The sequence below is a fragment of the Gallinula chloropus genome, assembly GCF_964237585.1.
Source record: "Gallinula chloropus genome assembly, chromosome: 4".
NCBI lineage: Eukaryota > Metazoa > Chordata > Aves > Gruiformes > Rallidae > Gallinula > Gallinula chloropus.
This window is the reverse complement of record NC_140088.1, coordinates 35293002-35308411: the sequence shown is the minus strand read 5'-3', so window position 1 is coordinate 35308411 and position 15410 is coordinate 35293002. Positions and strand designations below refer to the sequence as shown.

General features: G+C 49.9%; 2 protein-coding genes across 3 annotated transcripts in view; one reads left to right on the top strand and one right to left on the bottom strand.

Annotated features, from left to right (window-relative positions):
• Positions 1–446: 446 nt before the first annotated feature.
• Positions 447–10329, top strand: ARFGAP2 (ARF GTPase activating protein 2; the record flags this gene model as incomplete). 2 transcript variants are annotated; one of them, XM_084263881.1, is made up of 17 exons in its annotated part: positions 447–518; positions 754–872; positions 1512–1584; positions 2065–2196; positions 2800–2880; positions 3679–3781; positions 4406–4462; positions 4991–5035; positions 6165–6217; positions 6642–6778; positions 7311–7442; positions 7905–8033; positions 8115–8243; positions 8612–8738; positions 8852–8942; positions 9065–9183; positions 9579–10329. In XM_084263881.1, the coding sequence occupies 17 exons, from the start codon at positions 447–449 to the stop codon at positions 9597–9599; spliced, it is 1620 nt and encodes a 539-aa protein (XP_084120007.1). In that variant the 3' UTR covers positions 9600–10329. The 2 variants fall into 2 exon arrangements, with proteins under 2 accessions (XP_084120007.1, XP_084120008.1); XM_084263882.1 differs by lacking the exon at positions 4991–5035.
• Positions 10330–12108: 1779 nt separating this feature from the next.
• The window catches only part of CSTPP1 (centriolar satellite-associated tubulin polyglutamylase complex regulator 1), a gene marked incomplete at its 5' end in the record, with an annotated part of 78113 nt that continues 74811 nt past the window's right edge, over positions 12109–15410 (bottom strand). Inside the window, 2 exons of the mRNA XM_084263906.1 lie at positions 12109–12418; positions 12904–12967. Of these exons, the coding sequence (XP_084120032.1) occupies positions 12238–12418; positions 12904–12967 (245 nt within the window). The 3' untranslated portion in view covers positions 12109–12237. The remainder of the gene's footprint in view (positions 12419–12903; positions 12968–15410) is intronic.

Below are 15410 nucleotides of genomic sequence, written 5' to 3'. Positions count from 1 at the left end.
GAGGGGCCGAGGGAACTCGACCAGCAGCCGGAGCTGGGGGTCTCGGGGGGAGGAAACGACCCCGTTGACGTCCAGGCTCGGAAGGGGGTTTGCGGAGGAGGACACGCAGGCAGCCCTGAGGCCTGCAGGCCGCAGCCCCGTAGGGAGCCGAGGAGGGGCCGCGACCCGAAACGCCCACCCCTGGGCGCCGGGGCCGCCCCCGAGCCCGGGGAAGGTGGGGACTGCCGGCGAGCAGCCCCTCCGCCTGTGGCGGGGGGAGCGCTCAATGGCTCAACGGCCTCGCGCCCACGTCGTCATGGCGACCGGGCAGGTAGGGGCTGACCCCCGCGGGGACCCGTCCGCGGGCCGCTGTACGCTCGGGCGGCACCCGTACTGCGGCCGGAGCCGTGCGCCGATTGGGCCCAGCCGGTACCCGTCGCCGCGGTGGCGTCTGGGAAGGAGAGATCATGGCGGCGGAGCCGAGCAAGACGGAGATTCAGACCCTCTTCAAGCGACTCCGGGCAGCGCCGGCGAACAAGGTAGTGGGGCGACGCTGGTCGGGCCTCCGCGCTCCCGAGCCGGGCCTCTTCCCCGGGCCGGCACTAGGGCTCGGGCCGGGCCCCGATAGGACGGCCGGATAAGGAGGCGCGGGGAGGGCTCCGCGAGAGCGGCCGGGCCGGGCCGGGCCGCGCCGGGGGGACGGGGCCGGTGGGTTGCAGTAGGGGGCGGAGGAGCCGCCGCCTTAACCCGGCCGTCCCTTTGCCTTTGCTTTAGTCGTGCTTCGACTGCGGCGCCAAGAACCCGAGCTGGGCCAGCATCACCTACGGGGTCTTCCTGTGCATCGACTGCTCCGGCGTCCATAGATCCCTGGGCGTGCACCTCAGCTTCATCAGGTGCGTGGGGGGCGGGAGCGGGGGCGGGGGGGCAGCACTGGCCCGTGGGTCACCGCTGGGCTGTCGTTTAATTTCTTCCTCATCTGCCCAGCGGGCAAGATGGTGTTGGGTTTTGAGCTGGTGTTTCTGACTTGCCATACTCGTTAAAGTTAGCAGTTTAGGTACGGCCCTGTGACCTTTGCTTAGTCAGAGATAAGGTGAGTAACCGCTACCAGCCGTGCTCTCTCACTTAGCCTTGCTTGGGTGTTCTCTCAGTTGCTTTGTCATGTGTTTTGGCCTAATCTGTGGGATGGGCTGAACGTGGGTGTCTCATGTTGTGGTGAGATCACATGTAGAAGAAAGTTGTTGGCTGAGCTTTCCTAGCTCAAGCTCTGCTCTCTTAAAAAGCAATACAGGTGCGAGAGCCTCTATGTTTGGGCACTGGTATTTGGTGTGAAGGTGAAACTGGGTTTTTTTCTTCACTTCAGAAGTTCAAATTAATTTCTCATGGGAGCAAAGAAGTTACCAAGATGTTCATTCCCCCTTTGCCTCCTGTGCTCTGGGATAGTAGTGGGACATCTGACTGTTCTAGCTCAGAGCTTGCTTTTGTGTGTGGTGTTGCCTGTATGTGATTAATATAAATAATTGGCTCTCACACAGGTCCACAGAGTTGGATTCGAACTGGAACTGGTTCCAGCTGAGGTGTATGCAAGTGGGCAGCAATGCCAACGCGGTGAGGAACCTCTGTAGGCATTTTCCTTGCTTTCCCTCTTGCTGATCCACATCCCCTGTTTCTTACCCCTTTCCTTTGTGTGGCTTTCTTGGAACCAACTTCATCTGAGATGTGTAACAAGGGGAGGCATTTGTCAGGTGTGCTTGAAGTGAGACCTTTGAATGTGTGGGTTTCTACATCTCATTTAAATGAGAGGCGTAGTCCTCTTCAATGAAACAAGCTAGTATTACTGATCAGTTTGAAAGCTCCTGCTCAGCACTGTGACTCAGAAACATCCTCCTGTGGAGGACAGGGATGGCTTTCTTAAGCTTCTGGGGCCTGGAGTGAGACTTCTTGGAGAAAGCTGATCAACGAATGGTTGTTGGTTCAATGCTGTGTGCTCAGTATCTCATCCCCTCCCTCTGGGAAGCTTCCTCGTTATGTCTAATGCTTGTTTGAGTGTGATCTAGCAGCCAAGAGACTTACTGTTCTCTCTTTCAGACTGCTTTCTTCCGCCAGCACGGCTGTACTACCACAGATGCCAACGCTAAGTACAACAGCCGAGCTGCCCAGATGTACAGGGAGAAGATCCGGCAGCTGGCAAGTGCTGCCATGGCCAAGTACGGCACTGATGTAAGTCGGGCAGCTCTGTGCTGTTACAAGTGTGGGGATGGGTGTTGGGCCTTATGAGGTACCTTCTTTCTTTCAGTGAGGCCACACCTTGAGTGCTGTGTGCAGTTTTGGGCTCCCCACCATAAGAAGGACATTGAGGTTCTTGAGCAAGTGCAGAGAAGGGCAACCAGGCTGGGGAAGGGGCTGGAGGGCAAATCCTATGAGGAGCGGTTGAAGGAGCTGGGGGTGTTTAGCCTGGAGAAGAGGAGGCTGAGGGGAGACCTTATCACCACCTACAACTACCTGAAGGGAGGTTGTAGAGAGGTGGGCGATGGTCTCTTCAGCCAGGTGACAGGAGATAGAACAAGGGGAAATGGCATGAAGCTGAGCCAGGGCAGGTTCAGATTAGATGTTAGGAGAAAGTTCATCACTGAAAGAGTTGTCAGGGCCTGGAACAGGCTGCCCAGGGAGGTGGCTGAGTCACCTTCCCTGGATGTGTTCAAAAAAAGGGTTGATGAGGTACTTAGGGATATGGTTTAGCATAGGATGGGAATGGTTGGACTCGATGATCTTCAAAGGTCTCTTCCAACCTTGTGATTCTGTGATTCTTTCTCCTCTCTTCAGCTGCTTATTGATGGACTGAGTGGGGCCCCTGGGCACTCCCCGGACAAGAGTGATGCTGATTTCTTCATGGAGCACACACAGGTGAGAAGACTAAACCAGACAGCCTTAACAGCTCTTAAATAGCTAGCTGCTCAGCCAGGACCAGTCCTGATTTGTTTTGAAGGACTCTAAATTGTATGTTTGTTCAGTAGTAACATGGAAGGACTAAGATTCAGTTGTCAGCCTGGGACACAGTCACAGATCCAAACGGTCCCTTGTGGGAACTGTAATATCCATGTCTGTTGTTTTCAAGACCATCTTTATTTTCAAGGAACACTTGGGCCTACCAGCTACTCCCTGGAAAATGCTTTGTGTACTGCTACAACACAGTCTCTTTGATCAGTTAACACAAGAACTGGCTTACTTTGAACTTTGGTTTAGTCTGCTTTCAGTGCATAGACCCTGGCAGAGTGGATTTGGGCAACTGCTTGCCCAATGCTAAGCAGGCTGTCTCAGGTGAATAGGTTAATGTGAGATTTGGCTGTATGGCAACAAGGAGAGTGGAAGCTGAGATTATTTTTTTCCAGAGAAACTCATTCACGCTTTCTGCCAGGTTTAAGCTCATCTGTGTAACTTGGGAAGCCCTCACAGCAGCCCACTCTGATACTGCTGTTGAGCGATGCTGTTGTTCCCCCTGGCCTTCCATTCAGCTTATCTTCTGTGTTTTTTCTTTAATTTTGGTCCCTGCTAAGGGAATGTAGAGTTGGCCATATGCATTCCCTTCAGTGAAGGCACAGTCTGGAGTTTGGAACACGTTTCCTTTGGCCTGAAACTGGTATGTTCAGGATTGTTTGGTTCATTCATCTTCCGCAAATCACCAGAATAAGCATCTCTTTGCAGTCTTCCAGTACCTGGGATGTAGCAGACACTAGCCAGAGTCCTGCAGAGTCTTCCCCGGAGGTGGAAAAAGCAGCAAAGACGTCAGAAGGCAGTGAAGTATTGAGTGAGTTCCCTGCTGAATAGTTTTTCCAAGAACCTCATTTAATTTCTAGAATACACTTCCGTACCACAGTTGGAAGAGCTGAGCTTTTCCATTAGTTTAGGCTTGAAGGAGTGGAAACTCCATGTGCTGTTAAATAAGTGGACGCTTCCAAGAACACTGCTTTCTTTAGGAGCAGTTCTCTGCTTTCTCTGAAGTGCACAAAAAACGTGTTCTGAGGACTAGCTGCCCTGTTTCCCTGCTTTTTTACTTAAATATTTGTCTAAACACTCTTCTCTATCCCTTGAATTTGGTGGATCTGGAAATGACATAAATATAGAACAATAAGTGTTTCTGGGGTGAGTGACAAGGAAACTTAGAATCTGAGGGTATAGCTGTAATTTGGAACAGCTTTGTGTATTCCCTTGCAGAGGGTTTGCTTTCTTTTAGTGTGTTAAGAACACTGCAGAAGGAATAACTTGCTCAGTGGAGGCATAAAGGTGTGCTTTGGAAATGATGTGTTTCAAACTAACTTAGCTTGGGGGGGGGGGCAGGGGGAGGAGGGTGGAGGAGATACAGTGGAACTGTGGGTACACTGAAAAGAAAGGGGTGGAGAATCAGTGGTTTCTTCTGGGTTTGTGCCTGCAGATTCCAGCCAAGGCCCATCTATTGACTTGTTGAGCACATCTCCTAAAGCTCCTCTGGGTAAGTAAGACTCTTCACTATCTCTGACATCAGTGTTGCTCTTATACCTACTGTTCAGTAGTGAGCTCAGTGGAGCTAGAGCTGATGAGCCAGTTTTGAGAGTAGCTGAAGGAGCTTATTTTCCTTTGAAGCCAGTATTGAGTATCTCTTCGAACCTCAAAACCAAGCCACGATTTACTGGGGGTTTATGCCTCTTTTGGATGACACAAGTTCAACCCTGTCACCTTCCCAAAAGCTTATTTTAATTTTTTGAGCTTGGGACAAACTGATCAAGGCCACGTGGCTGTGGTGTGTGTTTATTTCTTGGGGTCGTGTCGTCATCCACCCCAAAGCTTTAGAGTCAAATGAATTTTTTAGCTTCCTGAGTAACAGGGATTTGTCTTTGATTCTTCCCTGCCCTTACCATCCTGGCAATGCACAGAGCATCCTTCCTGAGTGTGCTGCTAGCCCACAGTGGGTTCATCCTGGGTGGAAAGCCTGTGTCCTCAAGTACCTATTCATTCCCCGTGTTTTATGTCTCTTCCTCAGACATGTCCATGTGTCTCTCAGCACAAGGGCCTGCTCCTGCCAGAGGTAACTGGCTGACAGCTAGCCTGCGCTGGCTGCTTGTGACAGCTCTGCTTGCCCCCCTGGTGATTCTGCCTTCAACTCTAACATTAGCTTCCTGCGCTGGGAGGGAGAGAATGAGCCAGAACTTAGATGTCCTGTGTTGGGATCTAAACCAGCTATTCCTTCTCTGCAAAGGGATCTTACTGTCGTTCCTGTTAAATGTTTCCTGACAATAATTACAAAAAAAAAAACCCAAACAGCCTTAAATCACATGTTAGGAAAAGTAAGCTGAAAAGAGTCTTGGATAATGTGAATATTTTTTGAATGGCCCTATTTCAAAAGCTTAGGGTAAGACAAGAAAAGACATGGGAAAGGCTGTCAAGAGCAATGTAAAGTGTGGGTTGACAAAAGTCATGTGGGTGGGGAAAGGAAGGAGGTGCTTCTGTGGAAGAAAAAGCCTAACAAGGGTAATAAAAGATTTTGGAGCTACATATTGAAAGCTGGGAAAAATGTCCCTGGCAGCCCCTCTCTGTTTGCTTTGTTCTTACACTTTTCCCCAGGCATCTGCTGCTTGGCTGGACCTTGGCTGGCTGTGCAAGTGTGGCATGCTTCATGCCCTCAGAGTGACAGGTTCCTGGTGCGCGAGGTGTTGGGGAACCTGTTGCTTTTACAGCTTGCTGCACTTTAGGTCCATTTTGTCATTGGGCTGTTCATGTGAATATGACTTCAGGGTTCTTGCTTCTTTGTCCCCAAGGCATTGGTGAGGCACTGACCTTCGCATGGCTCTGAAGCTGTGTTTTCTTGGATGTATGTATGGAATAAATCTAGTCTTTTCTTTAGCTACCCTGATCCCTGCTGGGTAGGGTCACCAACTGCATTACACTTGGAGGAGCTATGTGAAGGTCTGAATTCACTTAGGAGTTTCTTTGGCAGTGGACATGCTTCTCTTGGCCACCAGCCTACAACTGTGGAGCTTCTATGTGAATCTTTCTTGGTTGGGTGAAATCACCCAGGCTTCTGATGTGAAGCTGCATGGTGTGCCCTGGACTCTATATCAGTTGCACTGTGGTGGATGTTCATGTGAGTTGCTGACTAATTTCGGCTTCTTAAATTAGCTCACTTCTGCTTATTTGCTGCATCCCTCCTCTTGCAGAACTTAAATCCTCCCTCATTGGAAAGAAGAAGCCAGGAGCTGCCAAGAAAGGGGTATGTCAAAACTCTTGTTTTATGGAGAGGAGGTAGAGTGTGTCTCACATTACTGCTGGCCTGGCCCTTGCTTGCTGTCCTCAACAAAGCTGCGTACTGAGAGATCTGTTTGGGGAAGGGAGAGCTTTGAATATATCACTGCTTATTTTTGAGATAGTTTGTATATGAATTGACAAAACCAGTTAGGTTTTGGGTCATTACTTATTGTGGTTTGAAGTGTATGCAGCTGATCTCTTGACTCTGGCCACCAGTGGGTTAACTCTTGGGAGTTCTTCTGTATGAAGTTGCAAGCTCTGTTGTGTCTGTATGTTGTGACTGCACATGGAAGCTGAAGGTCCAATCGGTGCAGCAATGACTAGGATTCTGATTCTTTTCTATGATGCACAACCTAAGGTGAAGAAATAACGTGGTTTTGTTTTTCAAGTTGGGTGCAAAAAAAGGTCTTGGAGCCCAGAAAGTAAGCAGCCAGAGCTTCAGTGAGATTGAACGGCAAGCCCAGGTGGCAGAACAGCTGAGGGAGCAGCAGGCAGTGGAGTCCAGGAAACAAGCTGAGGAGTCCATGTAAGTACCTTGTTTGGGTTGAGCACCTTGCATACGTAACGCAGAAGCAATACGAGGTTAATGCTGTTCTCCCCAGGACCACCTAACGTGAGCGCAGAACATGCTGCGTGGCAGGATGAGCAGTATCTCTGAGCCAGTGTAGCCCTTTCAGCTGGGCACGAGTTATGCTGCCGTATTGTATTTAAATTAACATTCTTGGAAGAGCTAAAGAGCAGATATGGAACTATTTTGTGTTTCTGTTGACCTTTGGATAGGCCTGGAAAAAGCAAAGGCTGAACTGGATGGGGCATTCGGGGGGTGGAGGGGGGCTGCAACATTTACAGTAAGGAAATGGTGGTTAGCCAAAAAAGAATTGGATCCCATTGGAGGTGAGATAGGAAAATAAACAGTAATTTCTAGGCAAAGATTTTTTTGGGAGAGCTGTTGTGGAAGGGAGTGTTTGGATGGGTTGTCAGGGTTACTCTCCCCTTTGGAGATGCGTGGTGGAGGATAATGAGCTGGCACCCACCACAGCTCTTGCTCTTTCCTTTAGAGTCACCTCGATGCGACTGGCGTACCAGGAACTGCAACTTGATCGGAAGAAGGAAGAGAAGAAACTTCAGAACCTCGAAGGGAAGAAGCGTGAACAAGCAGAGAGGCTGGGCATGGGCTTGGTGTCCAGAAGGTACTTGGCTATGAATGGCATGGGATAGATGGGTGCCATGGAAGCACCTCTCTTGGGAAAAGTTTTTCCTGAAGGCAGTTGCTCACTCTTGCAACAGGTGTAAAGGGCTCATGTGCTGGACTATGTCTGAAAATGCTTTAGGCCCCAGAAGGAATGGGCACTCTGTTCAGAGGTTCTGATGCTCATTTGAGCTTTTCCAAAGATGCATCTGGGCTGTCAATGTCTAGCCTTAGAACCATGCTGCATGACAGATATCCTACTACAGAATGCTTCCTCAAAGCCTTGAGCTACCTTCTGGAGGATAAGCGGTGAAGGGGGTGTGCATCCCACAGCTCTCCCCTGAGACTAGTGGCACTTTGCCCTGCCTGTGGAGGCTGGATTCAGCTTTGAGGCAGGCAGGCAGGGTGTGGGGGCTGGATGCTCTCAGACCCATCGGCCCTGACTGCCTCTTTGTTGTGCTAGTTCTGTTTCGCACTCGGTGATGTCAGAGATGCAAGTAATTGAGCAGGAGACACCGCTGGCTGCAAAATCTTCCCGCTCCCAATTGGACTTGTTTGAAGATGCTGGAGGCTTCACGTCTGGACCCCCCAAGTAAGACTTAGCTTCATTGTAGCCCCTGGCTTATTTCTGAGTTTAATATCTGGCCTAAATTACCTATTTTTTGGTACCTAGGTACAAATATAGTCCCTTCTCATTTGAAGATGCATTTGGCTCACGATGGGAAACAGACTCTTCATGGGGTATGGACAAAGAGGAGGAACCTGAGGTGACCATTTCCAGTATTCGTCCAGTTTCAGAGAGGTGAGATAAAGTGCCTGCCACTGCTACTGTACCTTCTGGGGCATTGACAGTGCAATGGGATATGCCTGGGAGCACATGGGGGGAGAGATGCTGCTCTGTTATGACAAGAGCCTTGTTCCACAGAAGGCTTTTTTGGGCTTGTCCATGCAAGTTAAAGGGCCTTTAGTGTAAGAGGCTTGGACACTTCCTTGCCTATCATGTCTTTATGGTGACTGAGTGCTGAGATGAGGAGAGGAGAGCCCTGATGGTAGCCAGCACCTGAGGGCTTGTTGCTTTCCTTTGATCAGCTGGGGTTTGGGGGAGAGAAGTCTGTTCCTTTACTGTGTTGGTGAGCCTAAGCTGAGATACCTCCCCTCTTGTTTTTTCAGACCCACCAGTAGGCGGGAGACAGACACCAGGACAGCAGTTGTGGAATCCAATGAAGCTCGGCAGAAGTTTGCAGGGGCTAAAGCCATCTCTTCAGATATGTTCTTTGGGCGGGAGGCAGATGCTGAGGTAGATGCATTCTGCAGGACTGAAGCTGGTACAGCTCTGGCTTCATCTCCTGTTTGCTCAGGTCCTCGTTTGTTCCTTCCTTCGTAACCTTTTTGTTTTGTTTTCTGCTGCAGTACGAAGCCAGATCCCGACTGCAGCAGCTCTCAGGCAGCAGTGCCATCAGCTCTGCAGACCTGTTTGGGGAGGCTGAGAACACGCACTCAGGTTTGTTAGCACTCAGCAGGTAGAGGAAGGGGGCGGCTTTGGAGGACCTAGACTGGAGGGAGGGTGTCAGGGTGCTCTCTGGAGCTGGGGGACACCAGGCTAACTCTCCCTGGTTCTCACAGGTGGCGTGTCTATTGGAAATGTCCTGCCTGCAGCTGACATCGCACAGTTCAAGCAAGGAGTGAAATCAGTTGCTGGCAAGATGGCTGTCCTAGCCAACGGTGTGATGAACTCCCTCCAGGTGAGGTTACACTTTGGCAGACAAGGCTCTCTCTGTGCTCAGGGACTTTCACCATACTCTGGCTTTTGCTGGAATCAGTGTTCATCTTAGATTATATGGAAAGGTAGAGATACTTTTTTGTAGCTGATGGCTACACTACAGTAGCTGGCCAGTGAACTCTACTTGGCCGACCTTACTGTCCTGCTGGACAGGACACCTTATGTCAGATAAGCGTTTTCCCAAAAAGCTCAGGCAGAACTTCAGAAGTTAAGGCCATTTTGCTTCCTGCTTTTTGTATGGTGTCCTGTCTGGGTAACCTCCTGCTGCATTCCAATCCCAAAACACCCAAAGACGTTGTTACGCTGTAGTTTGAATGAAGTGTTGTAGCATGGTGTCTTGCTGTGTTTCCTCCCCAGGATCGTTATGGCTCATATTGATGACCCAGGGACTGCAACCCACAGGGAAGCCAGCAAGAGGCACTGATGCCACCTTTGCCTGGAGTTAACTGCAGGATTGTCTTAGTTTGTCTGGGGTGGGTGGGGAGGGTGGAGGTAAGCAGAGGGGGTGAGGACATGGTTGTGCCCAGGCTGCTTTCCAAATATCTCTGGATTCCTCTCTATTAAAATTCAATGTGCCCTCAAACCCACTGCTATCTACTAGCCAGTGGAGACAGGCCTTCCTACAGGTTAACCTCACTGCTGTAAAACACGTGACAAGGACTCCTGGGCCACCCCTATCACTGCTCCTGTCCTTGGCCCACACTGTCCCAGTGACAGAGGAAAGGGGAATACTTTTTCTGAACATCATGTTACTTGGTTCCCATGGACATGACTGTTTTTTCGTTCTGCTCAGTGCTCCTAATCCATGGTGCTGTGGAGTCCTCTGTATTTGCAGGGTCTGACTCTTACCATGGGATATACCTTTTTACTGTCTTGTAACCAGCATATATTGATGCAGGAGAAAAAAAATTATCAAAGATTATTTTTTTAGCTTCTAATTACATCATCAGCAAAAAAAGGCCCAGGTAAATTAGTACTGTAAAGATATTTACTGGATCCCTGGTTATTTTGTTGCCGTGCTTTGAACTGAGGTCGAAGTCCTGTACCTCTCGACTTTGTCATGAGTTGAATTTCTGAGGTGCAGCAGCATGATGACTGTTCAATTTGCTTCTCTGCTCCTGATTTGGTTTTAAACAAGAGCATGTTTTTTCTTTTCCTTGGACTATGGTGTTGAGGATGGGGGAGGAAGAAAAAGGGAGGGTTAAAGGCTCATGACACAACTAGCAAAAGAAGAGGCTGGGGCTCTGTTGGCACCCCTCTGGGGCTGGTCACAGGGTTGTTGCATGGGCTTTGCCCCTCCTGTCCAGCTTGCTCGGCTGTGGTACCTGCAGGGCTGGGGGTGGGAGGGAAAGGGTCACTCAGCCACTGTGCTGGGGCAGGAGAGGGGGGCAGGGGTAAGGGTTGGGCTTGGCTGGGGCTTTGGCCCCAAGTTGCACTGTAACAGGCTCAAAGGCAGAGCTGGGGGTTTGAAGGGTGGCTGCAGGTGCTGACCAGGCGGATGGGTGAGGCAGAGCTGCCCCAGCCCTTGGGGGGGTATCAGCACCATCTGGCCCAGGCGCCATCTGGCAGGGCACCGTGAGAGGCAACTGGGACCTGTGAGTACCACTGCTGCCCCACACTGCTCCTCTCTGCCCAGTACCGCTCCCCCAGGGCCTTACCCCCAGCTGCAGCAGCCCAGAAGACCCAGATGCAGCAGCAGCCTTACACGGTGTGCTTTATTGCTGGGCTGTCACAGCCACTCACGGATGGCTAGGAGAGAACACAGTTAGCGAGCACATCAATAAATAAAATAACTTACAATAAATAAATAAACCCTCCCACTAGCTCCACAGGTGGGGCTATGGTACAGACTCAGCAGTAGTTATGGGATTAGCTTTAAAATAGCTCCAGCGTGTGTTGAATCCACTCAGCTTAGCACTGCTATAAGCTCTGGGCTACCAGCTCTGCATAGCCTGTGCTGCAGCATTTTATGAACAGGAAGAGCAAGGAGGCTTCCAAAGAATCAAGGGAAACTAAAATTCCCCAGGAAATAATTACTCTCTGCAAGATGAGGCACAGGAACTGGCCTAAACAACATTCAGGGCTGTGGTGACCAAGCTCCTGAGTTCATTAGCATTAACACATAAGATACTACTTTGTGTAGTTGTAAGGGTGACACTAAGATGCTACAACAATGTCAGTATTTACAAAAAAAAACCCAACCTGGGACTCATTTGATAACTGCTTCTTCCTCCCCTCGTGCTTCTACCCACCCATCCCCAGCTATGTTGGCAAGCCACAGCACCTGTGGCCAAGGAATTTAAAGACCTGCTCACTTTCTCCTCCACCCCCTCTGAAGCTCACGTTCTCAAATGACCTTACTATGCTGTTGGAGGCAGTGGGAGGCCTCACAGCAGAAGATCCTGACAGTACCATGCAATACACTTCCCACAACCAGGCTTGTTTGCTGTATTTGCTTTGGCAAGTCTCAGACACATGGAGGAGGAAGCAGAGGCAGGTGGCATGGCACTACTGAAGCCCTTCTTTTCTAGAAACTTCAGGAATTTCTCTACCTTTGATTATAGCAGATGCAGCTTTACTGGGAGCAATTCTAATGGAGCACAAGTGTAGAGCTGCCACTGGCAGTTTAGCCACTCCGTGGTGTAGACAAGAGTCTGCACACGGTCACACAGCGGAACGCTGGGAAGCAGCCTGCACCAGCCCTCCCAGCACCTGCAGAACCGTGAGGCAGAGCCCTGGTGACAGAATGCCTGGCTATTTCCAAGCGGAGTCGGCGCTAGCAGCTGCTGGATTGTCTTGCTTGCCGGCAGGGGGTAGCATTGCTCTGCACTGGAAATAGCTTCTGCAGAGGAGCTACTCCTGGCCGAATTTGGAGCTAGGAAGAAGGTAGAGTTTTTCCTGGGAAGAGAAGGGTGGACCTGGCAGTAGGGACAAGATGCCTTGGGGAGAGAGTGCTGTTTCTCCAGTGGGGTCTGGAGAAACGCAAAAGGGGGAATGGTGCCCACCCTCACAACCTTCAGTTTTCAGAGGAGTCTGTCTCTTCATTGGAGCCTTCGCTCTCAGCATCCATTTTTCGCCGGTGGTGCAGAGGTTTCCAGGGAGAGTTAATCCTGGGTGAGTTACGGACAGGCAAGTTAGCTGTGTCCCCGCTGGAGCTGGTGGGCCCGGCCATGGACAGCCCTGATACCTGAGCTACCCTGAAAGAGAAAAGACACATGCTAGGCTGCCTAACTTGTCATCTCTAACGCTTACTGTAGCAGTTTTGCCTGGGCGGAGGACTTACAGCTAGGACAGGGATGGAAAGATGTTCATGTCAGAGGGGGGAACACCCTGTACTAGTACCTTTCTTCCCATTTAAACAGATCTTTTCTTCTGGACTGATTCTGTGTCCTCCAACACAGCTTGTTTTCACCATCCAAACAACATCTCCCTGTTCATTAGAGACTGCTGCTTCCTCTAGATCCCACTTTGATGCAAGCTTTTCTCTGTTTCTGAAGAATTTTCTAAGGATTTTGTTGGCTGCACTAAGACACCCCAAAGAAAGAGGCCCTCTCTGTTCTCTTAGGTCCTCTATTGTTCTACAGTCGAGCAAAGGAATAGGAACAGTACTTTACACATAACATGCTAAGGAAGGCTTTAGTAATCTCTTGCTTTACCTCCTACTTTAGACAACTCCACTTACAATTTCTCAAGTTCCTGATCCATGGCAGGGTCCAGAAACAAGTCTCCTTTATCTGGCAAGGCCCCTGGGGAAAAAAGGAAAAAAAAAAAACAAAGTATAAGAGCAGAGTCAGGCTATTCATTCTTAAAGGAAAGTGCTCAAACTGTAGCAGCATCCAAAACTGAACTGCAGGACAGAGAAAACTCTTTCTTATATCTATTAGAAAAATGGACCCTCAATGTTGAGGATGGTGGACAAATAAAGAATGATGTTCCATACTCTGTGTCCTTCCTACAGGCTGTACCTGAGTTCAGACTAAATGGGAGGCACTTCCAGTAGCCTCACCTCTCAGAGTGCTCAAAGAGCCCCAAGGGTTAGCAGCTTCCATTCACTATACAAAGTTACCAAGTACCGACTGTCCGAAATGACCATCTGTCAACTTTGCACCTCTGCTAATTGCCCCACATAGTCATTAGTCCCAGATCCCATCAGAGCAATAGACATGTTGTTTGTGCCACAGCCTGAATGCACCCAGAGAGACGTACGCTTCTGTGCCATTCGCCTTTCCTGTGGTGCACTGAACTTGGGCATCCAAACACTCCACAGATAGATACAACTCTATTGCTTTCCTTGCCACTTGGGAAAGTCAGACCTGCCTCTGGTGCACGTTAGATCTACAGGAGTAAGCATGGATGGACTATGCTTGCGTTGCTTGCTGTCTGGGTGAGAGCTGAAAGGCTGGGACAGTAATTGGGTGCTCACTCTCAGCATAAGGTCAGGATGCTGCTTTTCACTTTTGAAACCCTATTCAGGATGAAGGACATGGTGTAGGTCAGGACTGTAAGAGCTGGTTGAGCATCCCTGCCATTCTCTGAAAGGACACTGGCACTTCAGGAAGGGCTCAGAAAGGCAGACGGGTCTCTTAGGAAGCATCCTCCTTCCCAGTTCTGTAACAAACCACTTTGTACAGGGGTCATGGGAGGGTATGATTAACCAGCATGAAGATGATAGCAACTGCCTTCCACAGCCACTGCACACCAAGGCAAAAGAACACTCCCACTAGATAATCTGTACCAACAGTGCAGCGAGGAATGTTCCTGTTTTTTCAGGAGCCCTGGGTGCTTAGGAAGGGTCTTGTACTCCCCGTGGGGACACAAATCTGTTTTCTGGCCCTCACACCTTGCTCTTGAAGGATGGGGCTGAAGAGCCACCTGCCTCACCCAGGTAAGCTAGCAACAGTCATCAAAATGTAGCAATGACTGCCTAAAAATTACAACCAGTTTAGACCAGGACTGAGTCCCCCACTTCTTCCACTTGTGGTCTACCTCTCCACAAACAAACAGGAAAGCCTGGCACCACCACACAGTGTCAGGAGGTGCACTGAAGCACCCAGCCTGTTCCCTTCCATGGGCTTAATTAAAAGACTAGGCAGGTAAAGCTTGACTTGTTTCTGCATTTGCAGAATGCACAGTGAGGTCTCAGGAATTACTTGCGAGAGTCAGTAAATAATGCTCAAAGGCTTTGCAAATCAACACTGACACTGGAGTTAGGCTTCCTTAAGAACTCAGTCTGCCCCAGCCTGAACAAGGCACTCTAATCCCTACCCCTGTTCCTCAAAGGGAGCTACTGGCTTTGTGAGACCAGAGAGAAGGCAAGCATCCTGACTGAAAGCTCCTTTGCCTGGAACTGCCCTCACTGAAGGGCTTCGGGGACCTTGTGATTTCCTGCAGAGCAAAGACTATTGAAATCATCCTTCAGGAGAGATTAAAAGACACCAGGAAAAGAATCCTCCTTTCCTTGCCAAGACACTAGCACCTGTCAGGCCTGTGGCTGCTGCCCCTCCTCTGAGTGAGGCCTCAGCAGGAGCCTGGCAGAGGGCCAGGGGACAGGCCCACGTTAATGGAAATGAAAACCTACACACTTTGTAGAGGGCACAATGGAAGCTGGGGGCAGGATTATTTTTTTTTCCCCTGCTCATCTGTTTTCTTTGCACTCGACTAGAAGTGGATTTCATAGGGCAAAGGAATAAAAAGAAGCCTTTGCGTGCTGCAATCCAGGCGTCGCCTTCCCCAGTGAATACGCTGCTTCCTAAGCCTGTTTGCAGAGGGGATTGCAGGGCTGTATCCCTGCACCTTTGATATATAATCTCCATGTCGCTGGGTAAGCAGCCCTGCCCCAAAGGAGCATTAGCAGCTTAAATGGTTTGCTGCAAGAAGGGGCTCAGCCAGGGAGGGGACACTTTTACTCTGCTATGACACACACCTGTGCAAAAGACCAAGCCCTCAGGCAAGGCACACCTGCCTTTTCACTGAGGTTTGTTTTTGTAATACAGGGACTGCCAGATACTCAAGCCTAGGTGTAGGGCAAAAGGATACCTACCCAAAGACAGAGAAAGCCCACTCTTACTGGCCAGGTGATTTGCTGAGTGAAGATAAGGGTAGATGAGTGTTTGGGCCTTCACACATTTAAACATACCTCCTGGATACACACTTGTCAAATACAAAAAAGCCATTTCTGTTCCCCTTTGC